Source organism: Schistocerca nitens, chromosome 1 (assembly GCF_023898315.1).
Source record: "Schistocerca nitens isolate TAMUIC-IGC-003100 chromosome 1, iqSchNite1.1, whole genome shotgun sequence".
Lineage (NCBI taxonomy): Eukaryota > Metazoa > Arthropoda > Insecta > Orthoptera > Acrididae > Schistocerca > Schistocerca nitens.
Window position 1 is genome coordinate 1,007,195,101 of NC_064614.1, and position 26,532 is coordinate 1,007,221,632.

Genomic DNA, 26,532 nt, shown 5'->3' on the forward strand with positions numbered 1-26,532 from the left:
GTCAAGGTCATGACAGTTGTGTCCAGATTAAATTCATTTATTTATGTGAAATATGTATTGAGAGATGTAGTGCATATGTTGAAAAATAGCTATGTACAGTGTACATCAGTATGCATTGTTTTAGTTTGTCCACCGCATTAAGTTACTTACAAAATAATTTTTGACAGTATAAATTAATTGGATGGATAAAAAATCTACTCATCAAGCTGCAGCAGAATTTCCATACAAAAGAAGGTTGTAATTATGCAAACTTTTGGATCCAGTGGCTGTTCTTCCAACCGAAGAGTTGCAGAAGAAGGAAGAGGGGTGAAGGAAAAGCAATCGAGAGGTATCGATTTCAAAAAAGTCACCCAGAACTGCAGGTCAGTGGAGACTTTTTCAAAATCTACCCCTTCTCCTACAACTCTCCAGTATTTTTCCTTCACTCCTCTTCCTTCCCCTTCAATCCTTCTGTTGGAACGAGGAGCCATTGGCTTTGAAAGCTTGTAGAATTATAGCCTTCTATGTGTGTGTTCTGCCACCACTTGGTGAGTAGATTTTTTATCTAGCTAATTACATTATATAATTTGTGGTGTTAAGTTTTCTATCCAACTACATACTGTAGTATCTTTACAGCTAAGCTGCAATGGATCTCTTATGTACATATTCACAGCTGTGTACATAATGGTACCATAATAATGTTCAAGACTGAATATTATGATTTTGGATACCATGCTACCACTACACTTTTATCACTGTCTTGGTGTATTATCTCATCAGAATAATGGCAATGTCAGCTGGACGAACTCCTGATAAAGGAAAACTTTTAATAATATGAGATGTGAATAAAATCTCTTAAAACTATAATGTAAAGCATCTTAGGTTATGTTACACTGGTATAGGTTATATTAGCCTGCTATGATTATACAAATATCAATTTAACACCAGCAAGAATAGCACCTGATGTACAGGTATGTCTTTGATTACATTATTATAAGAGTAACAGGGAGGACTTAGTAATTAGAACTAGAAAATAATGTCCCTGATCATGATGTTCTATCCACAGAGATTAATTCAGACCAGTGGATAGTGCCACATAGTGACACTCACTTATAAAAGATGAAAAGTATCCGCAGCAAATTTAATAAGGTCTTTGTACACATAAACCAACAGCAGTTCTAATACTAATGAAAATGGGGATTTCTTTTAATTATTTAACAATAGTTTTTATCAGTCAGTTGTATTGGTAAAAAAAAATAATCAGATAAAATTTAAAGAATCTTAGATGTCCTCCATAAGTTATCAGATCAAAGAAAGATATCAAGGACCTATATGTTCTGCTCATAGATACCAAAACATATTAACATTTACTGCAGTCAAATGCACACATAATTTATATAATGGCTAAAATAAATATTCCTTGATCAATGCTTCTGTCAGGATAACCACATTTACATGAAGCTCCTACTAGTCTCTTAGATTACCAGAGATACTCCCACACAGAATGTGGGAATAACTCCATCGAGGGAATGGAAGAAATGGAGGAAATAATGGCTCACTCTGCCACAAGGGATACATGTGAATTGAATTAAATGAACAGCAATGATATCAGTGATCAATGCAGAAACCACATCCAAATCAACAATCATGTCAGAACTCATATGGTTTTCCATTTAATGAATTCAACCCAACTGTCTCTACGATGGAAATAAATAAATAAATAAACAATTACATTTAGGTAGTGCATAGTGAAAATATTAATTACTTGAAGTTCAGTAACAACATTCTTTCATGATGGAAATAGACACATAAATAACACAGTGCATCACAAGTGCAAAGTTTAAAAATGAATATTTCACTGATGAAACTGTAATGGGAAGTTGTTAGAATACTTTTACTATTGACATATAGAATTTTATTTCATGTTACCTTAATTCATCTATTTGAGCTTTACGCTTAGCTTTGTACTGTATATGACGCAATGCTAAAGCATTGTACTTTTCTGTAACAGTAGCCAACTGAGCCCTCAAATTTTCACACTCTGCCTGAAATAAAATGAGAATAAATACACATCAACAATCAAGAGAGTAAATAACAAACAGTATGTGTACAAAATAGCTATCAAAATGCAAAATACCACAGAGTTGTTCAACTTGATGATGATGCCTTAAAACATGTATGAATCTTTGATATGCAGAAAATCTACTCCGTTACAGACTTCTTGAGAGATTAAAAGTGTCTGCTAGACATGGAACTCCAACACATATCTTTTCCTTTGGTAAGCAATAGTTTACTGACTGACCTAGTCCTGCACAAAAAACAGCCCTGCTCAAAGTTTCAATCCACAAGTGCCTCTCTCCAACTTTTCGCACTACACAGACATTCCACTGTATATGTTTCTAGATTATCACCTCTGGAAGTAAGGATAAGGCATACACTGACTGAGCTTGGAAGTTTCATTACAACTTACATTATATTAAAAGGTGAAAATTTCATCCTCAAAATACCCATTAAGATACAACTAAGCCATCCTCCACCATATACTTTCTCCAAACGTGCTGGTCCAATAAGGTACTCAGATGAAACTTTGTGGGGTCTGGTAAATATCTGAGATGTACTGATGGTGTGAAAATGTGAGGTGTACTGTGAGGTACATATGGATATCTCAATCGCTAAGATCATTGCTCACAAAAATCAGTTTCTCATTCAGCATATAGCTTGTTTTGTCACATATATATTACACCACAGGAGATAATGGGGTATGAAAGCAACTGCAATGCAGGAAGTGATCAACTTGTGTTCTCACCAAACACAAGGAGAATTCAGAAGTTACAATGACATAGTGTTGGAATCAATTAGTAACTCATGTGATAAAAATTATCTGAATATCCATTCTGATCTCTAATTGTAGATATCTTAGAGGTTTGCTTCATATATTGCCACACGGTATGACGTTGCCCCATTCTTTACTTTTCTGACAGCCTCTACTCTCGGAGATATACTTCACACTTGATGAGTGAACGCCACATGGAAAAGAACTTCGGTATAACTTCCTTAGCCACAGTACAAAAATATATGTACTGCTTTGTAGATTAATGTTTCAATGAAGATACCAATAAAAATGAGAAGCATAGATCTCAAATTTTAAAATATAATTTGAAAATCTACCTCACGGTACGTATGTTTTACTTTTTTCACAGTTCCTCACAGTAACTATGGCCTTTCACAGTATTATATTATACATAATTATAGACAATTGCAAATATAGTTTGTGTGTGTGTGTGTGTGTGTGTGTGTGTGTGTGTGTGTGTGTGGTGTGTGTGTGTGTGTGTGTGTGTGTGAGACCAGTATTCCTTGAAATATCGATGTAATGATTTGCTTCATGATCAAATAATTCTAGTTCGGATGTTCTCAAAGTTTATGATGAAAGTAGATATATATAGACAAGAAGTTCATTATTTATGAGAGCCACAATCAAGATAGGTCTTTGATGTATCGTAAGTAGTTGCTATTCCTAAATAACGTATAAATCTTCAATCAGTTTAAGGTAAGGAATCTAAGCAGGCAAGTCAATAAGCATTATATTTTCCATCTCTGAGCAATCCCTTGAAAATTAAGCAGAACATACATGTGAAATGATGTTATCGTGGTTTTCAGTCTGAAGACTGTTTTGATGCACTTCTCTATGTTAATACACTATGTTATCGGAAGCATCTGGACACCTGGCAGAAATGACTTACAAGTTCGTGGTGCCCTCCATCAGTAATGCTGGAATTCAATACTGTGTTGGCCCACACTTAGCCTTGATGACAGCTTCCACTCCTCCAAAACATCCCAAATGTATTCTATAGGATTCAGGTCAGTACTCTGTGCATGCCAGTCCATTAGAGGGATGTTATTGACATGTAACCATTCCACCACAGGCAATGCATTGTGAACAGGTTCTTGATAGTGTTGAAAGATGCAATCGCCATCCCCAAATTGCTCTTCAACAGTGGGAAGTAAGAAGGTGATTAACACATCAACGTACGCCTGTGCTGTGATAGTGCCACACAAAACAACAATGGGTTCAAGCCCCCTCCATGAAAAACACAAGCACACCATAACACCACCGCCTCCAAATTTTACTGTTGGCACAACACATGCTGGCAGGTGATATTCACCGGGCATTCGCCATACCCACACCCTGCCATCGAATCGCCACATTGTGTACCGTGATTCATCACTCCACACATCGTTTTTACACTGTTCAATTGTCCAATGTTTACATTCCTTACACCAAGCGAGGCATCGTTTGGTATTCACTGGCGTGATGTGTGGCTTATGAGCAGGTGCTCGACCATGAAATCCCAGTTTTCTCACCTCCTGCCTACCTGTCATAGTAGTTGCAGCAGATCCTGATGCAGATTGGAATTCCTGTGTGATGGTCTGGAGAGCTGTCTGCCTGTTACACATTATGACCCTCTTCAAATGTCAGTGGTCTCTGTCAGTCAACAGACAAGGTTGCCATATATGCTTTCGTGCTGTACATCTCCCTTCACGTTTCCACTTCACTATCACATCAGAAACAGTGGACCTAGGGATGTTTAGGAGTGTGGAAATCTTGCATACAGACATATGACACAAGTGACAACCAATCACCTGACCATGTTCGAAGTCCATGAGTCCCACAGAGTACCCCATTCTGCTCTCTCACGATGTCTAATGACTACTGAGGTCACTGATATGGAGTACCTGGCAGTAGGTGGCAGCACAACGCACCTAATATGAAAAACATATGTTTTTGGGGGTGTATATCTTATGCAACCCTCCACATCTCAGAATAACTACTACAACCTACATCCATTTGAACCTATTTACTGTATTTCTCCCTTGGTCTTCCTCTTCAATTCTTACCTCCCATACTTCCCTCCATTACCAAACTGATGGTCCCTTCACGTCACAGTATGTATCCCACAACCGATTCCTTCTTTTAGATACGTTGTACCATAAATTTCTTTTCTCCCCAATTCAAGTCAGAACCTCCTTATTAGTTACTCAATACAGCCATCGAATCTTCAACATTCTTCTGTAGCACCACATTCCATGAGCTCCTACTCTTTTCTTGTCAGAATTGCTTCTCGTCCAAGTTTCACTTCCACACTAGGGCTACACTCTGGACAAATACCTTCAGAAAAGAGTTCCTAACACCCAGATTTACACAATGGAAAATCCACGACGGAGTAATGCCAATATCCCATATAGCGGAGGGAGAAGTCGCAGATAGGCAAAAAAAAAAGTAAGCATTCAGCCAAAAGGCCTTCTTCCAAATTAGACAAAAACAAACACACACACACACACACACACACACACACACACACACACACATATGCACTGATGCAAATGCAACTCACACACAAATGACCACCGTCTCTCGTTGTTGACAGTCGTCGTGTGTGTGAGTTGCATTTGCGTAAGTCTGCGTATGTATGTTGCCTAATTTGGAAGAAGGCCTTTTGGCCAACAACTTACTTGTTTGACAGTCTTTCAATGTGCCTATTTGCGACTTAACATCTCCACTATATGATGAGTAGCAATCTATCCTTTTCTAAATATTAGCGTCCAGGTTTATACTTATTGGTTTACATTTGATGTTAACAAATTACTCTTTTTTCAAAAATGCTTTTCCTGCCAGTCTACATATTATACCCTATGCACTTTGACGATCATTAGTTATTGCTGCTCAAACAACAAAACTTATCTACTACTTTTAGTGTCTCAATTCCTAATCTAATTCCTTCTCTATTACCTCTTTTAATTTGGCTACATTCTATTAGCCTTGTTTTACCTTTACTGATGTTCATTTCATAATGTATTTTCAGGTCACTATCCATTTTAATTCTGTCTCCAAATTTTTCCTTTACTTCTTGCTCCATGTACAGACTGAACAACATAAGGAACAGATTACCACTGTGTTGCACTCCCTTCTCAGTTACTGCTTCTCTTTCATGTGTTTCTACTCTTATAACTACAGCCTGGAACCTGTGTAAATTGTAAATAACCTTTCACTCCCTGTATTTTATCCTTGCTACCTCCAGAATTTCAAAGAGTGTATTCAAGTCAATACTGTCAAAAAATATACAAATGCAACACAGATTGTTTTCCTTCTTTGACCTATCTTCTAAGATAAATTGCGGAGTCAGTATTACCACACATGTCCATACATTTCTCAGAAGCCCACCCATTTTTACATTCTTCTGTAAATAACTGAAGTCGGTATTTTGCAAGCATGACTTATTAAACTGATATTTCTGTAATATTCACATCTGTCAGCACCTGCCTTCATAGGACTCGACATGATTACAGTCTTCTTGCAGTCTGAGGGTATTTTGTCTGCCTCATACATCTCACACACCAGGCAGAATACTTTTGTCAAGGCTGGCTCTACCAGGGATCTCAGTATTTCTGAAGTACTATAATCTAATCCAGATTTCTCACTGAGTTCTTCTCATAGTATCATATCCGCTATCTCATTTTCATCTACTTCCTCTTTCATTTCTATAACAGTCCCTTCAATTTAGTCTTCCTTGTACAGACCATCTATATATTCCTTTCACCTTCCAGGTTTCCCTTCTTTGCTTAGTACTGGCTTCCAATCTGAGCTCTTGACATTCATACAACAGCTTCTCTTTTCTCCGAAAGTTTCTTTAATTCTCCTGTAGGCAGCATCTATCTTTCCCATAGTTATACACACTTGTACAGCCTAGCACTCCCCCTTTGCCATTCTGCATTTTCTGTCAATCTACTTTAGGTTCCATCTCCTTAATTTCCTCTCTTTCTGCAATTTTTCCAACTTAAATCTGCAGCTCATTAACAATAAATTATGGTCCGAAGCCACAGCTGCAGCTGGAAATGTTACGTAATTTAAAATCTGCTTTCAAAATCTCTGTCTTATTATAATGTAATCTCACTGAAACCTTTGTGTGTCTCCAGGTATATAACCTCCTTCCATGTTTTCTAACTACGTATTAGCAATGATTAAATTATGCTCTATGCTAAATTCTACCAGACAGCTTCCTCTTTTATTCTCCCTTCCTCACAGTCCACATTGTCCTACCATTTTTACCTTTCTTCCTTCTACTATCATTAAAGTCTAGTCCCCAATCACAACTAATTTTCTCCTCCCTAAACTATATGAAATATTTCTTTTATTGCATTGTACTTTCCTTCAATATCTTCATCAACTGCTGAGCTAGGTGGCATATAAACTTGTGTTACTCTAGCCTATCTATCTCATAAAGTGATCTAATATTTCAATCTCTCACCCGTAGAATGCCAGTTCTGATTTCCTGATGACGACTCCCTCCTGAGTAGTACCCATCCAGAGATCAGAACGAGTACCATTTTACCTCCAGATTATTTTACTAAAGAGGGTGCCAGTATCATTTAACCACATCCCTTTGCTTTCAACTGTTTGCCATACCACCACAGAAAAGCTGTTGGCTAATTTTACAAGGGCAGATCATTCAATCATTGAAACTGTTTTGTCTGCAACTACTGAAAAGGCTGTTGCCCCTCTTCAGGAACCACATGCTCGTGTAACCTCTCCATTGATATCCGTTCATTATGGTTGCACTTATGGTATGGATATCTGTATTGTTGAGGCACACAAGCCATCTCACCTCAAGCAACTTTTCAAACATTCACAACCTACAAAGATCAAAACATATGGGCAGTTCTATCTTTTTTTGTGTTACAGAACTTTCCGCACATTTTCACCTCATTACACAATTAGAAAGCTGGCTAAGTTTGAGATGGCTAAACTCTTCTGCATCAACTTGTTACACTCAATAATCTAGCAATGCTGGTTGTCCATAACTACTACAGAATTGCATCTCTAGTCTCTTGGGCAATCTTGGAAGTACACTATGTAGTTTGAAATATCCAAAAACCCCATATCCCAAAGAATACAGTTGGTTGTTTCTGGGATGTCTGGCTATATGTATAAGTGCAAGCACAATATGACAATGTCACAAACCCATTTTCTGTCAGTGTAGAGAACTAGGTAATTTTACTTTCCTAGGCCTTAGAAATTAATTAAAATTTATACCAAATTCCATGGTAGACTGTAACATTGTTTTCACGTCACATCAGTTTGCCCTGAAATGACAAACATCCTGCTTCAGGAAGAATGAGAATTGATTACACTTACAATGCATTTGAACCCTGTTCATAAAACATGGAACTTAAAGCATTTCTTCATCTTTGATACTGTGAAACAAATCTCTTCTACTGCAAGCACTTTGCTTTCCATATTTTAATAGGTGGTAGCATGGACCAAAACAAGAAGAAAATGGTCTCAAAGTGCATAACTTAAGAGCTATGAGGACTTGTTCATCTTCGCTACTGTGAAACACACCGCTTCTACAGAACATTTTGATAAAACAACTTTTGTACATTGTTAGCAAGCTTCATCACCAATGCTGCACACAAAAAGAAGCAGATACAGTTTACTATATCATGGAGCACAACAACACTTACATTATTTTCTCATTGTGCAAAGCAATTGAGCATAACCTGTTTTATATAACTTCTGTCACCTATCATGTTTTAAGGACACTAATATCATAGTGAACCATCAGGAGGCTGCTATGTTTTTTTTATATTTACTGCTGATGTAACAATTTACTGGTACATTCTTTCAACGAAGGAATATTTATTGGATATGGTACACCTGTCTACTGATTCATGAATCACACTGATATACTACTTTTGAATTGTTTCTAATAGAAAGTGTGCAATCATCTCCAATGCTGTTGCAGACCCAGTGATGATTGCCACTGACATGGAACAAACAAAATGCTCATAAAAAATCCCCATTGTGTGTGTTACATGTTTATATTTAATCACTGTAACAGCATCATAAATTACTCCACTGGGGTCTCTAGGTGTTTAACATCTCTTAATTTATTTTCTTAGTGAGAACAAATAAGTGAATTAAATTAGCTTTAATCTGATTTTGTGAATAAATACTGAGACTTAATTAATAGTGCACCAAATGACTTGTCTGTCACATATTCAATATGAAAACAGCAAACACTGTACAGTGTAGAATTAGAATTTCAATTTCAATTTACTGCTCATAACACATGATTTTACATGCATTTGTGTTATCAACTAAGTATAAAGTTTTTACAATCTTTTTTTTTTTTAGTTTACATCATTTCTTTTTACATCATAATTCATGATACATTCAGATTGCAAGGGAATTTTTGAATAAGCCACTGCTTGACTCATTTTTTAAAAGTATCCCACATAAATATCTTAACTACATTTGGTAACAAGTTATTAAAAACAGCTTCTTTGACATAGGGGCTTTTCACTGTTAAAGTTAATGTTCTGTTATGAAAGTCTTTTCCATGCCTTGTTTCATAGTTGTGAATATCCATGTTTCTTTTTGTGATCTTAGTGTCTTCTTTCATTAGCATTGTAGTTTCTAGTGTGTACATGGCATAAACTGTAAGAATATTGTGTGTAATGAACAGGAGTTTGCAAAAAGTTCCTGGTTTTACTTTTGCTATGATCCTGAAGGCTCGCTTCTGCAGTATGAAAACCATTTTCATATTAGTTTGGCATGTCCCATCCCACAGTACTATCCCATAAGACAAGAAAGGGTACACTAATCCATAATATACAGTCCCTATGGTTTCAGAATTAAGATATGGTGAGAATCTTCTTAATACATGTTGACTGGATGTTATTCTTTTACAGATGTAATCAACTTGCTGCTTCCATGAAAGTCGATCATCTATGCATAAACCCAAGAATTTACGATCTGTACAGATTTTTGGTAGAATTTCATCAACCACAGCATTCTGTCTGTTTCGACGAATTGGTTTAAAATGAATATTATTAGTTTTCCTATTTTTAGGTTGTCTCTTTCAAAGTGAGCTCTTGCCTTTTCAGTAAAGTTATGCATCTCTCCAACTGGGCTGGGTTCACTGTCTGCATATCAGACACCAGATGTATCATCTGCATACATAATGATCAATTGCTTATTGTTAGGAGAACTTGGGAAATCATTTACATAGCATATGGATAGGACTGGACCTAAAATGAAAACCTGAGGAACACCAAAATGTTTATTTCCTATGCTTGACCTTCTCCTCTCCTGTTTTTCTCCATCAGAGAATATAATCTCTGTGTACTGCTGTCTAATCTTTAAATATGTTTCTAGCAATTGCATGAGTTTTCCAGTGGTACTGCTCTTCAGAATTTTTGATATGAGCACGTCATGATGCACTCTATCAAAAGTCCTTTCTAGGAAGTTTCATATCAGCGCACACTCCGCTGCAGAGTGAAAATCTCATTCTGGAAACATCCCCCAGGTTGTGGCTAAGCCATGTCTCCGCAGTATCCTTTCTTTCAGGAGTGCTAGTTCTGCAAGGTTTGCAGGAGAGCTTCTGTAAAGTTTGGAAGGTAGGAGACGAGATACTGGCAGAAGTAAAGCTGTGAGGACCGGGCGTGAGTCGTGCTTCGGTAGCTAAGTTGGTAGAGTACTTGCCCGTGAAAGGCAAATGTCCTGAGTTCGAGTCTCGGTCGGGCACACAGTTTCAATCTGACAGGAAGTTTCATATCAGCGCACACTCCGCTGCAGAGTGAAAATCTCATTTAGGAAAGTCTGTTTGGACAAAGGTGCTTTCTCTGTGAGGGAATGGGGACAGTGGAGTGTCTTAAGGAGATGGTTTTTAGATTAGATTAGATTAGTACTTTTTCCATAGATCATGAATACGACACTTCGTAATGATGTGGAACGTGTCAGGTTAATAAAAGGTGTCTATACAAGATATTACATTACACAAAATATTACATGACACTCAATTTTTTTTTGTGGGGGTTGGGAAATTACCCACTTACTACATCCAAAAATTCATCTAATGAGTAGAAGGAGTTGCCATTAAGAAATTCTTTTAATTTCCTTTTAAATGCTATATGGCTATCTGTCAGACTTTTGATGGTATTAGGTGAGTGACCAAAGATTTTTGTGGCAGCATAATTTACCCCCTTCTGAGCGAAAGTTAGATTTAACCTTGAGTAGTGAAGATCATCCTTTCACCTAGTGTTGTAGTCATGTACACTGCCATTACTTTTGAATTCGTTCGGATTGTTAATAACAAATTTCATAAGTGAATATATATATTGTGAGGCTACAGTGAAGATTTCTAGCTTTTTAAATAAGTGTCTGCAGGATGATCTTGGATGAGCTCCAGCAATTATTCTGATTACACACTTCTGTGCAATGAACACTCGTTTACTCAATGATGAGTTACCCCAGAATATGATACCGTACGAAAGCAGATAATGAAAATAGGTGTGGTAAGCTAATTTACTCAGATGTTTATCGCCAAAATTTGCAGTGACCCTAATAGCATAAGTAGCTGAACTCAAACGTTTCAGCAGATCCTCAGTGTGTTTTTTCCAGTTCAACCCCTCATCAACGCATACACCTAGAAATTTTGAATATTCTACCTTAGCTACCGATTTCTGATCGAAGTCTATATTTATTAATGGTGTCATTCCATTTACTGTGTGGAACTGTATATACTGTGTTTTGTCAAAGTTTAATGAGAGCCCATTTGCAGAGAACCACTTAATGGTTTGCTGAAAGACATCGTTTACAATTTCACCAGTTAATTCTTGTCTGTTGGGTGTGATAGCTATACTTCTATCATCGGCAAAAAGTGCCGCTTTGCCTCTTCGTGAATACAGAATGGCAAGTCATTAAATATATTAAGAACAGCAGAGGACCCAAGACCGAACCTTGCGGCGCCCCGTTCTTGATTGTTCCCCAGTTTGAGAAATCACCAGTTTTTTGCGTATTATGTGAACTGTTTATTTCAACTTTCTGCATTCTTCCACTTAGGTATGATTTAAACCATTTGAGCACTGTCCAATTCATACCACAGTACTTGAGCTTATCTAGAAGTATTCCATGATTTACACAATCAAAAGCCTTTGATAGATCACAAAAAATCCCAACAGGTGACTTCTGGTTACTCCAAAGCATTTAATATTTCATTAGTGAAAGTATATATAGCATTTTACATTGAAAAACCCTTCTGGAAACCAAACTGGCATTTTGTTAAAACTTTATTTTTGCAAAGGTGTGAAGCTGCTCTACAATACATTACTTTTTCAAGAAATTTGGATAAGGCAGTCAGAAGAGAGATTGGGTGGTAGTTGTTGACATCAGACGTATCCCTTTTTTTATGCAGTGGTTTAACAATGGCATACTTCAGTCTATCTGGGAAAATACCCTGCTTCAGAGAGCTATTACATATGTGGCCAAGAATCCCACTTATTTCCTGGGAACAAGCTTTTATTATCCTGCTGGAAATGCCATCAATTCCATGTGAGCTTTTATTCTTCAGAGAGTTTATTATCTTCCTAATTTCAGAAGGAGAGGTGGGTGGAACCTCAATTGTATCAAATAGTGTGGGTAAGGCCTCTTCCATTAACTGCCTTGCTTCTTCTAATGAAAATTTAGATCCTATTTTCTCTACAACATTTAAAAAATGATTATTCAAAATGTTTTCGACTTCTGGCTTGTTTTTATCACGTTTCCATTCGCTTTGATGGTGATGCTGTCATCCTGTACTCTTGGTTGCCCTGTCTCCCTTGTAATAATACTCCAAATTATTTTGATTTTGTTATCAGAGGTGATGCACATGCATGTATCAGACTTGATGCACATGCTTCTGTACTTTTTAATAACCTTTCTTAATGTAGCACAGTAGTTTTTATAATATTTGGCTGTTTCTGGGTCATTACTCTTTCTTGTTGTTGGATACAGTTCCCTTTAGTGTTTACAAGATATTTTTATTCCTTTAGTAAGCCAAAGTTTTTTGCATGGTTTCTTATAATTAGATTTAACTACTTTCTTGGGGAAACAGTTTTAAAATTCTCTTACAAGTGTATCATGAAATAAGTTATATTTTGAATTAGCATCGGGTTCCTTGTACACCTCGTCCCAGTCTAACTGCTGAAGATTTTCTCTGAAATTTCTAATTGTTGAGTCATTAATTGAGCATTACTGAATGGAGCTATGTCATATACTGTAACTAGCTGAGCATCATGATCAGAAAGCCCATTCTCAACAGGACAAGAATTGATGTTTTAAACCTATCTTGGTCTATAAAAGTGTTATCTATCAATGTGCTGCTGTCCTTCACTACCTGAGTAGGAAAATTAATGACATGTCAAATTGAAAGAACCGAGCAAGACTTCCAGATCATTCTTCCTATTACACTCATTCAGTGAATCAACATTGAAATCCCCACAAATAATAATTTGCTTTCCCCTATCTGACAGACAGCACAACAAGGCACCCAAGTTTTCCAGGAATAAATGAAAGTTTCCTGAAGGGGACCTATATACTGTTACAATTATAAAAGAGCCCTCCTTCAGTTTAAGCTGACAGGCACATGCTTCTATATGTTGCTCTAGACAAAACTTTTTTGTATCTAAGCTTTCTACACAGTGATAACTTTTGACATATATGGCAACTCCTCCTCCCACCTTATTCTCTCTACTCATATGTGCAGCTAGTTTATAACCACTGATATTTACCTTTTCCATATCAGACACAATGTGATGCTCAGACAGGCATAGTATATCTGTTACATTATCAGATTCAATGTCATCTAAATTCTTTATTCTTCAATCCCGGAATATTATGGTGATATATATCTCCAAGGGAAGAGGTGAAGCCACTAGTCAAGACAACAGTAGTGCTCTTTAAGACCAAGAAGATCTTAATCCAAGCCCCAAAACTTCTTAAGGATGTTCCTCTGAAGACTCTGGTAGAGAAAGTATGTCTGAAGACACTGCTAGAGAAAGTATGAGTGCAGAATCAGAAAGTCTTGAGCCCCAGAACAAGCATTTATGTTAAGTATGGAATTTCATTCAAGCCAAAGGTGGGTTCTAGGGACTTGGTGAACATCAGGATGAACAGCATGTAAGGAAGTATGAGAGAATTTGTACTGGCATCAGTTTACATTCCTTTTGAGAACAAATCTCCTCCTTCCCAAGAAATGAGGAAACAGGCAGACACATCCTTGCAGCTGAATGAGCAACTGTAGCTTGTTCATGACACCAAAGCCCACAACCTGGCATGAGAAAGCAGTGACACTAACTGCAGAAGTGAATAACTATTGGAGTACCTACTAGAGTAATTTAGAGGCCTCAATGGTGGTAGGGAACCTATCTGCAGCAATAGAAGACGAGGAGAAGTAATTGACATAATGTTTGTGTCCACCCTAATGGGTAGTTATGTCAAACGACGACGTGTGGCAATGGAGCCAACCTTATCTAATCACATGTATATTAAGTTCTTGGTTGATACGGGTTTTAACCAGACCATAGCCTTCAGAAATCCTAGAAAAATAGACTGGGAATCACATAGGAAAGAACTAAACTCACATTTATCTAAAGTTAAAATTCTGATAATAATCTAGATTTTTGGGAAATGGAAGATCAGTTGACTTCTGCCATGATGACCTCATACTTAGAAAACTGTCCTACCACCAAGAAGCATACAAGCAGGAATGTACCTCAATGGACCAATAATCTGGAACTGCATAGGAAGTAGGTAAGAAGACTGTTAAACCTTGCAAGAAGGAAAGGACAATAGGAAAAATACTGGAAGCAACTTGCTAAATACAATCTTGATATTAAGTTAGCAAAATCACCATCCTGGGAGGTATTCTGCGAGGAGGTGGAAGGTACAGCTCATAGGGCCAGACTTCACAAAATCCTCACAAGAAAATCTACAGATCTGCGAGGTACACCAAGGAAGGAGGATAGCGGCAATATAAGGATAGGACATGAGATGCTAGATGTACTTCTCAAGACTCACTTCCCTCATTGCACCCTGGTAAATAACACAGGCCAAGATTCAGTCCCTGCAGGTATTGGTTTATAGATAACCAATGGGAGAATCAGGAATCTGCCAGAGAAAGTGTTGACTTCAAGAAAATCCATTGGGTAGTGGGAACATATCCGCCACTCAAGTCACCAGGCCCAGACAGAATTTTTCTGGCTCTTCTGAAAAAGAAGAATCATTGAAAAACTGTTGGGGCCACTACAGTACCCCTTCCTTCCGAAGACCTGGTCCCCACGTCTCTACACAGGATCAGGTAGTAACAGGCATAACAAATATGGCTAACAACATTCAATACTTACAAATAACTTATACTTTGTCGTGCTAGGTGACTTAAACACCAAGATTAAGATGCTGCAATTTCTTTAGAATACTTACATCCTAAGTTCCTCTTCCATAACTACAAAGTTATAATTCCATCAAACTACTGAATGGTTCATTAGCTCTCCTGAGTATGCATAACACCAAGTACAAATGTCTATCTCTCGCTAGCCACGACCTCCAGGCAATTCCTCCACACTGGCTGATACATCAACTCAGCAGGCAATCACTGCTGTTATCCACCAATCACTGCTGTTATTGCTTCACTATGCTAGTCTTGTCCTCTTGGAATCCCTCCATGTGACATTTAACAGCTCCCATATTTCTCTAGTGTGCTTATACCCTGATTCTTCATGTTTCTCAACAACTTACACACTAGAGAACATATTCCTCATACTACTTGCATTTCCAATTAACTCTTTTTTCTAATTTGTCACTTATAAACTAACACAATACTGCTAACTTCTCCTTTCTTATTACAGTATCCATGATGATCTTTTACCAGTTTATGATATGAATCTACTAATTTCTTGTATACTAGGAAACACACTTCTTATTTTCACACATATTACAGAGTCACTCATTCAACACTTATTTTCTCCTCCTATTATTCTCTGAGCACTAAGCTTGACTGGTTATCCAGTACCATCAGGGAGTCAGGGAGGAGGGCAGCCTAAGAGCTACTGTGGCAGCACTAGACAGCAGCAACGTGAAACCAAAAAACACTATCATCTGATTTTGTCCCTCCTTCAATATTGCTGAATGTGTAGTAACATCAGTCCTACCAAAACATGCCCTTCTTGTTGTGTGGCTATAATTAGGTCTGGTTTCAAGGTGTTATTGATGTAGGGCAAGTTCTATACTGGGAACATCCCTAGTGGCTTGTCTGGCCAGTACAGTTGAGGCTGTGTTATGTTTAGTTTGAAAGTTCCTGAAACTGTGGCTGTTAGATGGAAAGTTAGTCTCATTGCATCACACATTTTTCATTGATCAACATTCCACTATCACTAACTCCAACAATTTCACCCCTGTGAATCTACCCTACTCTTATCAGTTCATCACTACTACTACAGAGTTACATAACAAGTAAATCCAGTGCAATCCTGCCTGCTGGAAATAATGTTTGTGATACAAAACACCCTTTCAACCCCCTTGACCATCTGCTTTCCCTAGGAACAGTTCTACCTCACATGTACTTTTATTGGTAAGGGTTACCCTAGTTGGACAGACCATAATCATTTCCCTCTTGCAAACATGAAGTTTCACAGCTGTCATTACTGTCCAAGCATTCCAAATGCTATCTGTTAGTGACTGCAATGTGGATGCTATGGCAACTCTTGTGCCTAACAAATCCATTTAGGTTCGCATGGTTCCTGAATCCCAATTCAAACTATTGTGTGATGCTTTTGCATATTCCATTAACTCTCCCATCAATTTCCGTAAAATGCATGTATTATTAAGTACTTTGTGCTCTAAACTTACTATCTGCATGGCAAGCCATTCAGTAATTGACTTACTACTTCCTGCTACTTCCTTCACTCTTTATGTGGTGCCGTACAGTCCTCTGATGTCTTGCTCATTCACAGTTCTGAAAAACAACCTTCAGTATTCTTGCCATAACATCTCACCATCATTTCTAGATTTGTCATATAGTTCGTGGCACTCCATCTATCAGTTCCTGTACTTACTCCCTCAATTGTTCATAAGACCCATATAGTTTACTGAATTCTGCCAACACTTCTCTGTGTACTCCATTGCTCTTTGCTTCTCGCCTTTGTCCAGAAAACACATCCTCCAGCCTTCTTACTTTGTTTCTCAGTTATCATGCAGTAAAAATTAGTCTAAGTGCCCACTGATGGTTGTTAATTACTACACCTTACTGTCCAGTAAATAGTATTCTGCCCTCCAGGCTATGACCCTGAAGTGACCACAACTAACCCCCCCCCCCCTCCCTCACCCAGGTAAAGAGACAAGTACTGCCATCCCCTTCATTATTAACCCTGTAGACAGCAACCAGATGACAGGGACTACAGTCACACTCCCTCCCCCTCAACAAAATGCCCATTGTCATTGATTTATACTAGACACACATAAATGCAAAATGTGAATCCTAACCTAAACACTTCAACATTACTAAACACAAAACTTACTTGCTACATAACACCAAAACATTGCTCCTCATAACTCTTTACAAAACCTTAAATTCTCTACTCCCATGATCACATTATTAGAACTGAAAATACACTGAATATTCTTCACCATTTTCTTGACCTCCATGCCTACGATAACTCCTGCATTGGATGTTCAATATCCCTGCATACACTCCATTGTTTCTTCTTCTTTATCTGCTTACCAAGGAGTGGTTGTAGGCATCCAACATGTACTATTGTTGTTTTAGTAGGCAAACTGTAGCTTCACAGTAACTGGAGACATGGCCTCTGTCACCTAATATGGTTCTTGGTATCTTATGACAAACTTTTTCATCTTAACCTTCAGTGTGTATGAGCTACACAATGTTACCCACTGCCCTACCCTATAATGTGATAACCTTCACCCATGTCCCACTGCTGCTTTCTGTTACTCCAAAGCCTTTTTATTTGCCCTCTGCACTTATCTCCACACATCTCTCAATGTTCTCACGAAATTATGCATTGATTCTTTGTCTCTACCACTCTTTGTTTTAATTATATCAAATGGTAAAAGCATTTTCATCAGATATATCACTTTGTATGCAGATAGCTCTTTACTGGTGTGAACCTTTGAACTGTAAGCTGCTACTACAAATGAAAGATACATGTCCCAGTCAGTATGGTGCAAGTCCATATAGTGACTCAACATCATCTCAGTACTATGCTGCCTGCTGATTAGGGATTTTGATTATTACCACATATATAGAAAAATGATACAATATTATTGTCAATACAAAACTGTTCCCTGCATGTTCCCTGCAGGAGTCCAGTTAAGTGGACACAACATGTTCATTCCAATCACTGCGAATGGTTTCATAGCCTATGGCAATCTCTGCAATAACACTTGTTTACAACTTTTACCTGCTCTCTGCACACATTGCACTCAATTCCTCACACATTGGTCTCCATCTACATTTCTTCTTCTACACAAATGCCTCTCCGCTATCCTTAGATTGCTCTACAACCTCAATGCCTGTATAATACGTGATTGTGAGCTTCCTTTAATACTTTCCCTTTGAGTTCGGCCAGCACTACCATGTTTGACCCGCAACCTTGTTATCTTACATAACAGACCATCACTCATGCTGAACTGTGGCTGTGTCCTAAATAAGGTGTGATCAAAAAGTAATGAGAATTTTTGTTTTTCTTAAAGAATCTTTTTTTTGTTCATTTACATCAACTTTGCCTCTTTAACGTAATCTCCCTCAGATATAATATACTTGTGCCAGCACTTTTTCCAATCTTGGGAGTACATCTGCAACTTGCTTGTCATAATAGCACTCAGCTCCTTCAGTTATTTTGTTTTTATCTCATCAATGGTGGCAAGACAACATCCTTTCACAATTCTCTTCAGCCTCAGGAATAGAAGGAAGTCATAGGGGGACGGCACACCTGGTGAACACAATGGTTGAAGCAACAAAATGGTTTTGTTTTTTACCAAAAAAATCATGAACAAGCATTAAGGTGTGACCAGGAGCATTACTGTGATGCAATTTCTGTGTGTAGTTTTGCCACAATTCTGCTCGTTTTCTTCAGACTACTCCATGCAAATGGCCCATAACTTACAGGTAATATTCCTCATTGACTGAATGACCATAAAGCAGGAACCCATGATGCACTGTCCCATTGTAATCAAAGAAAACAGTGAGAAGAACCTTAACATGTGATCAAACTTGTCAAATTTTTTTCGATCTTGGCTTTTCAGGCAGTTTCAGTTTCGACAGCTGGGCCTTCCTTTTACACCATATCCACATACTCGTGCTTCATCACCTGTTATAAATTTCTTTAGAAGTTCTAGGGCATTGTTGACTTTATTCAACAATTCCTCAGCAAAGTCTATGTGGATTCGTTTCTTGTCAAAACTCAACAAACTTTGCTGCTACACATTTCAAACCAAAACATCCAAAAACATTGCTCGGCATGAGCCCAAGGATCAACAACAATCTCTCTGATGGTGTTTTGGCAATTTTTCAGAATCATTTTCTCTGCTTCTGCTAGGGCATTCAGGGTGATTGTCATCTTCAATGTATTCTCAAGCCTCTTTGAAACATTTATACCACACATACCATTTGTACACTCTTATCTTGCTTATACTAGATTAATCAAAAGCCACAGTCAACATTTTGAATGCACTGCTGTACTTTATTCCATTTTAAAAGCGAAATTTAATGCAAATTCTTTGATCTATCTTTTTCAAGAGTAAAAATTCGGCAAGCACTTGAAAACATGAATAACCTTTTTGACTGCCAACAATAAACTAAATATCCAAAACAGATTAAAATGCAAACATAGACCCAGAACATGCATATCACCAAGATAAAAAAATTGAAAATTGAATGTATACAACCCATGAAATTTAAATTTCCCATCACTTTTTGATCACACCTCGTATAGCTTGCAGTTAGTGACAGCATTTTGTGCTGCTTGCTATTCTGCAAGGCCAAGCCCCCATGTTTGCATTATAGTCACTTTCCTGTGCAACCCATCTGCATTCATATGTTTCTTACCTGGACTATGTACCACTTCATAATCAAACAGAATTAGATGCAATGCCCACCTTGTTAACCTACTGGTGGGCCCTTCAAGCTTAAAAAACATTTGAGGGCTGCATGATCTGTAACTACTTTAAATGTTTTCCCATATAAGTAATTCTGGAAGTATATATATATATATATATATATATATATATATATATATATATATATATATATATATAAGAAAGATGATGAGACTTACCAAACAAAAGCGCTGGCAGGCCGATAGACACACAAACAAACACAAACATACACACAAAATTCTAGCTTTCGCAACAAACGGTTGCTTCGTCAGGAAAGAGGGAAGGAGAGGGAAAGATGAAAGGAGGTGGGTTTTAAGGGAGAGGGTAAGGAGTCATTCCAATCCCAGGAGCGGAAAGACTTACCTTAGGGGGAAAAAAGGACTTGCCTTTACAAATGTCTGCTTGTGTCTGTGTATATGCGGATGGATGTGTGTGTGTGTGTGCGAGTGTATACCCGTCCTTTTTTCCCCCTAAGGTAAGTCTTTCCGCTCCTGGGATTGGAATGACTCCTTACCCTCTCCCTTAAAACCCACCTCCTTTCATCTTTCCCTCTCCTTCCCTCTTTCCTGACGAAGCAACCGTTTGTTGCGAAAGCTAGAATTTTGTGTGTATGTTTGTGTTTGTTTGTGTGTCTATCGGCCTGCCAGCGCTTTTGTTTGGTAAGTCTCATCATCTTTCTTTTTAGATATATTTTTTCCACGTGGAATGTTTCCCTCTGTTATATATTTCAGACTAAGCAATTGTTTTTTCCGGAATAGCTCTTTTCTGCTTTGTTGAGTAGACCTAAAGTGCATGCTATTGGATGTTTCTTACCACTGATCTCTTGGCTCAATACGCACCTAATTGGATGTGTCACTTGATAACACAAATTCTTTCTCAGAGTCTGGGACTACTAAAACAGGGCTTGATGTTAGTGCCCTCCTCAACAACTCAAAAGCAATTTAACACTTCTCCGACCAGTCAAATTTTACCCCTTTCCTTAAGAACTGTGTCAGTGGTCACATTATCTACTTCTACATACTCCAAAAAGACACCATATGGTGCATGGCGTAGAGTACCCTGTAACACTACTAGTTGATTCCTTTCCTATTCCACTTGCAGATAGAGCGAGAGAAAAACGACTGTCTACCTGTTATATCTATGAAGTTCTTCTCAAATTTCCCACAAAATTTGCGAGTCCTAGAAATGAATGCAAATCTTTACATGACTTAGGAATTGAAAAGATGTGTACCAGTCTTGGGTCTGTCCTGAATCCTTCCTTGCCAATTACATGCCTAAAAAAATTACTCTTCTCCAGGCTCAAAGACAAACATGCTGCCCGCAATCTTTGAAAAATGTCTCTTAATTGCTGTCTATGTTCATCCATACATTCTGAAAACACAATTACATGATCCAGATAGGTCTTAATCCCCTCAGACCCCATCTAGTAAACACTGAAATGTAGCTGGAACATTCTTTAATCAAAATGGCATCCTTCTACACTGATAATGACCTCAGGGGATCAATAATGCTGTCTCTGTTTGGTTCTCCAGAGTTACATCTATCTGATGGTATTCGCTTCCCAAGTCCATAGTGGAAAAATATAAACACTGTCCAAAATTGTTCGGAACGGGGTATGCATCTGTCACCATTTTACTGTTAAGATTCCTATGTTCACAGCAAAACCTATATTTCTTGGAATCATCTATTAATTTCTTCAACACAACCACAACAGCAGCGCCACATGCTAGACTAATGCTTTCTTCTATTATCCCATAGGCTGCATTGGCTAACTCCTGGTCAATAAATTCTTCCATAATCAGCTGCAAATAATGGGACAACCAATATGATTTACGGTACACTGGTGCTTCATTTCCCATCAGTATTCAATGTCGCTTCACGGGTGTTGCCAGTAGCAATTCTTGATGTCCAAATTGCTATAATAATTCCCCTCATTAACTTTATCACCTCGGTGTCAAAATTATACTGATTCATGGGTACCATTCTCCCACCATCTCCCTCTTGTGTAATCATTCCCTTCATTAATTTTATTTCCTCGCTGTTAAAATTATTCAGATTCATTGGTACCAGTCTCCAGCCCTCTCCCTCATGTATGTGTACAATGCCCCTTCTCACAAGACACTGCAAAGTATTCAATACATCACTCACTTTCAGTGGTTGTACCACACACAACACATCAACTGGTAAGTCTGGCTCCACACTCACCCAAACTGACTTTCTGATGCCATCAGGCAGAATGTTATGCAAACAAGCTTTAGTGGTCTCGTATGCAGTACAGATGGTGTGATCCTTAAAGACAGCTCAATTTTGGCATGGTGCTCATTCAAAAAGTGTAACCCTAAGATCATCCAATAATCATCACTTGCATGATGCACCACTTCCACACATTGTTCAAATTGAACCACATAACCTCGAAAACTTAATTCGAACAATCCAACTGATCTCCCAGCAGAATCTTCTACCCCACACAACCTATAGCATGGTGGATTCAATTATTTTCAACCCACAAGATACATATTCACTACTGAACACATGCACCCATGTGTTCAACAGAACTTTAAATTTAATGCTCTTCACACCCACAATTACAGCACACTCCACTTCTGCACAGATACTCGCTGCATCTATTTTACAGGAATATCACTGAGTGGACTTGGAGTTTGCTTTGGTGTTTTTACGGGGTGTATATAACTCAGGACAACCGGCATATCTGGGAAAATCCCGGGAATTTTTTCATCTGGGAGAAAACAGGGAAAAACCCAGGAATGTTTTAGAACTCTGGAAATTTTTCATTGTTTTAGTTTTCAGTTAAATTTTTGTAGTTCTGACTGGTAAGAACTGACACTGTAACAAAGAATTTTACTTTAGCCCTCTACTGCAGAATAACACTGCAGCAATAAAACATAAACGAGGGAAAGAAGACCAAAATAAACTTATTTTGCAAAGCAAATGCACCATTTCCAACAAACAAGTGCACACACAAGCACCTCGTGGGTGGTGGTGGTGGTGGTGGTGGTGGTGGTGGTGGTGGTGGTGGTGGTGGTGGGGGGGGGGTTGTTTTCTGAAGCGCCAGGAATTCTATGCCAGTGTATAAAACCTTAACCATTCAAGGGGTTGATAAGTTTTATGGTTGCAAGAGAAAGTATTCTGTCACTTAACATGGAAAATGTGTATTTTTGACCGGGACATCCAGGAAAAATATGGGATTTTTTTTCCTTTTGCACGTATACACCCTGTTTTAACACTTGTGTATTACCTCCTTGTTTGTCCTTATTGCTGTTTCCATTACTTTGCTGCTGATAACCATCCTTCCTATCCCACTGAGGCTACCAACACTGCCTCTGAATGTGTCCTGTTTGATATCAATTATAGTATTTCACATTACTGGAAATATCCCATGTTTATTATGTACTCTAGCTGCTATGTCAGTTTTCTAGAATTCAGTTGCTAATCTAACAGCAGAATTTAGGATCTTCCGGGGTACCTGCCCACACTCATTATGATATGTCGTATGACAGGTCCCTCAGGAATGCATCACATGCTCTATCTAGGCTTCCTGTAATATTACATTATTCATTTTTTCATTCTCTCCTAATTCATATGTCTAGCCACTTCAGGTAAAGACAGCCGCACAGATGCTAACTATTCATCCCTCTAACTCCAACTTCTCAGCCACTAAAAACTCTATTTTATCTAGTAATACTTGTACTGCCTCGGGTTTGAACATGCCGTGTGTCTCTGGCTCTGCCACTGTGAAGTCTTTAACTATTATTCACAACAAAATAGACACTTTCCACGTCCACAGCTACTCACACACTAAGAATTATAGACCATTTATGCTTTGTCATCAAACACCTAGATTCTGTACACTTCTGGTTGCATGTCCATAATGCTGGCACATCCAATACACTACTGACACAGATTCCACACATGGCAAAATACGATATATCAGCTGCACAACGTAACTCTGAAATTACAATGTACTTCTCTTTTAGACCGCATCTCTTCCACATCAGCAAGCAGAACAATAGTTTTCTCAGTCACCTCACTGTGATGGTACTGTTTGCTGCAGTTGTGATGCTTTCCTGTGTGAATGTCAGATCATCTGATAACCACTGGAGATGAAATTAGCACTTCTGGCACCTAATGAAGTACACCAGGGTGGTTGGTCTGTGACAGCGACATGCACCCATGATTGCTGACACCTATATTCAGCTTAGCAACATGTGAGCCATTATGGCAGATCATGCAGCAAACTGGCAGCATCAGCTGTGCTGCAGTTGGACAGAATGCTGGCAGGGAAAGCCATCTTCATGGAGAGATGATATGAGGCACCACAGTGCCCACACCAATGGAGACAGGTGGGTGGTGGCAGCATGTAGAGTTGCCCACTGACCACTGGATGTTGCTCCTGCAGTGGGCAAGGAAGAGGTGCCCCTCAGTGGTACAGTACTAAGTCTCAGGAGAGGAATCAGTACAAGAGATGACAAAGGCAGCTGCTGGCTGGGCTGAGCCTCATCTGCCTGTCATCCAGTGTAACCTCCTCATCCCTACAGGCACTGTTGGACTGTTCATACCTTACCTGAAATTGGTGTGTTTATATACAAGTCAACAGCTCAGTTCTCATGATTCTGTACTGCTTTGGGCCACAGAAGGGACAATTATTTCATGGGCTCAAGGTGTAACAATTGTCTGGCTTGGCCTGCCGAGGCAGTGCCTTTCCACTATGACCCCAGGAATTCAGTGTCAAGACTGTCCCATCTCTGAATGAATAAAGAGCTTTGTTGCTGAAAGTAGTATGCTGAAATATTGTGCCTGCCTGTTGACAAGGCCATTAGAGAGGAGCACAAGGTTGGATTCACCTTAAGCGATTCAGGGTAATCATGGAAAATCTAAATCAGAATGGCTGAACGTTGGTTCAAACCGTCATTCTCCTGAATTCAAGTCCAGTGTGCTAATCACTGCGCTACCCTGCTCAGTCTGTGCCCGTCAGATACCTCTAACATCTGCAATGCTTTGCTGCTAGACTTCCACAGAATCACCAAACCATTGGGGCCTCTACAATGTGTTTGGTTTAGGAGGCAACAAGCAGAATATTGGATGAAGATCCAAATCCAAAAACATGGCAAGCTAATGGTGCCAAAGCTGTGTTTAAAGAGAAGTTCAATCCTGAGCTTGAACAGGAGAAAGATTAAAATTACGGTAGGTTTAATGACTGGCCACATAAACTTCAGGAAACACCTGCACATGATGGGTATAGAGAAGTAAGTGTAGACTACATGGTGAGCAGGCCCAAACCACATAACATTTAATCTTCCAATTCAAAGCACTGGAGACCAAAAGATACGGAATATTTGGGTCATCAAGCCCTGATGAAATTGTGCCTAATAAAGAACTAGTAAAGGTCTCCTACTGCTCTTTAAGAGTATTGGCTGGTTTTACTAGAATGACAGGGATAGTAACACACAAAAACTCAATCCTGGTGCAGGCAACTCTGAGCTAAGTCCACAATTGTTCCCATCCCCCACCCCCAAGTAAATCATTCAATTCATAAGGCTTATTCTATCATTCCCTACTTGTCTTGAATTTCAGCCCACATGCACTCAAAGGTATGGAAGTGGTGCAAATTTTTTTTTTTACCAGTTTGTGTTGGCAATATAGGGATAATACTTTATAGCAAGAACCCCGCAAGCAACAGTATGTTGAACCAATTTTATTAACATACTACTGGTTTTGTGGCTTACAGCCACATCATCAGTTGTATATCTAATCAACAAGAAATAAAACTGGTTCTAGATATAGCTGTTTTCAGAGTTATTTATACAAAAGGTACTACCCCAGTTGCTGATGTCCCAACCATAGAGTCACTTGTAATGGGGAAACAACAGGTGGCAATGGGGGAAATTTTAAATACTATTAATTCAATAATTACAATGTATTTTCCTATAAACTGGAGCCTACTTTGTGTGGAAAAATCAATACACTGTAACAACCGACAGTGGCTGTAAAACCAATAACAAGCATCATGAGCTATAAGGTGAAATGAATATTTTTAAAATTATAGTGTGAACCTATAAATGAGTGATTACACTGGAAGACAATGTTTACTATTTCTCAGGCAAATAAGTTCAGTAATTTTCAGATTCTATTTTTACTAGTCTTGGAGAGAAAGAAGGGTATGGTTTGTAAATTGAAATATTTTTGCTTGTTTAGATCCACTGGTACCTTATAGCATGATGTTATGTCTATATACATTATTTAGAAGAAAATCTTCATTTCATAATTCTATGTAACATGAATAATACGTGCCTTCTTCCATGATTATTTGGTGGACACATTTTCAACAAACAACTCATTTTACGAGCAACTTCATAGAAAATGAAACATAGTAACACATCATTTACCAAGATAGAATATCAAACCTGCAATTTCTTTATTTCTTCAAGCCTCATTAATTCTCCTCTTGAGGTAGCCATTTGCGAATCCAATAGACCTGCTAATTTCTTGGGTGAGCCACAGCTGAACTCGCTCATCATTAAACTTGGAGGAGTGGAATCGGCTCTGAA

The 26,532-nt window shown here is 38.3% G+C and overlaps 1 protein-coding gene across 1 annotated transcript in view; it reads right to left on the reverse strand.

Annotated features, from left to right (window-relative positions):
- Positions 1-26,532, reverse strand: part of LOC126195495 (MAP7 domain-containing protein 1-like) — a 279,241-nt gene that overhangs the window by 36,479 nt on the left and 216,230 nt on the right. The window contains exons 9-10 of the mRNA XM_049934126.1: positions 26,389-26,527; positions 1,909-2,024 (exon numbers count right to left, since the gene is read on the reverse strand). Of these exons, the coding sequence (XP_049790083.1) occupies positions 1,909-2,024; positions 26,389-26,527 (255 nt within the window). The remainder of the gene's footprint in view (positions 1-1,908; positions 2,025-26,388; positions 26,528-26,532) is intronic.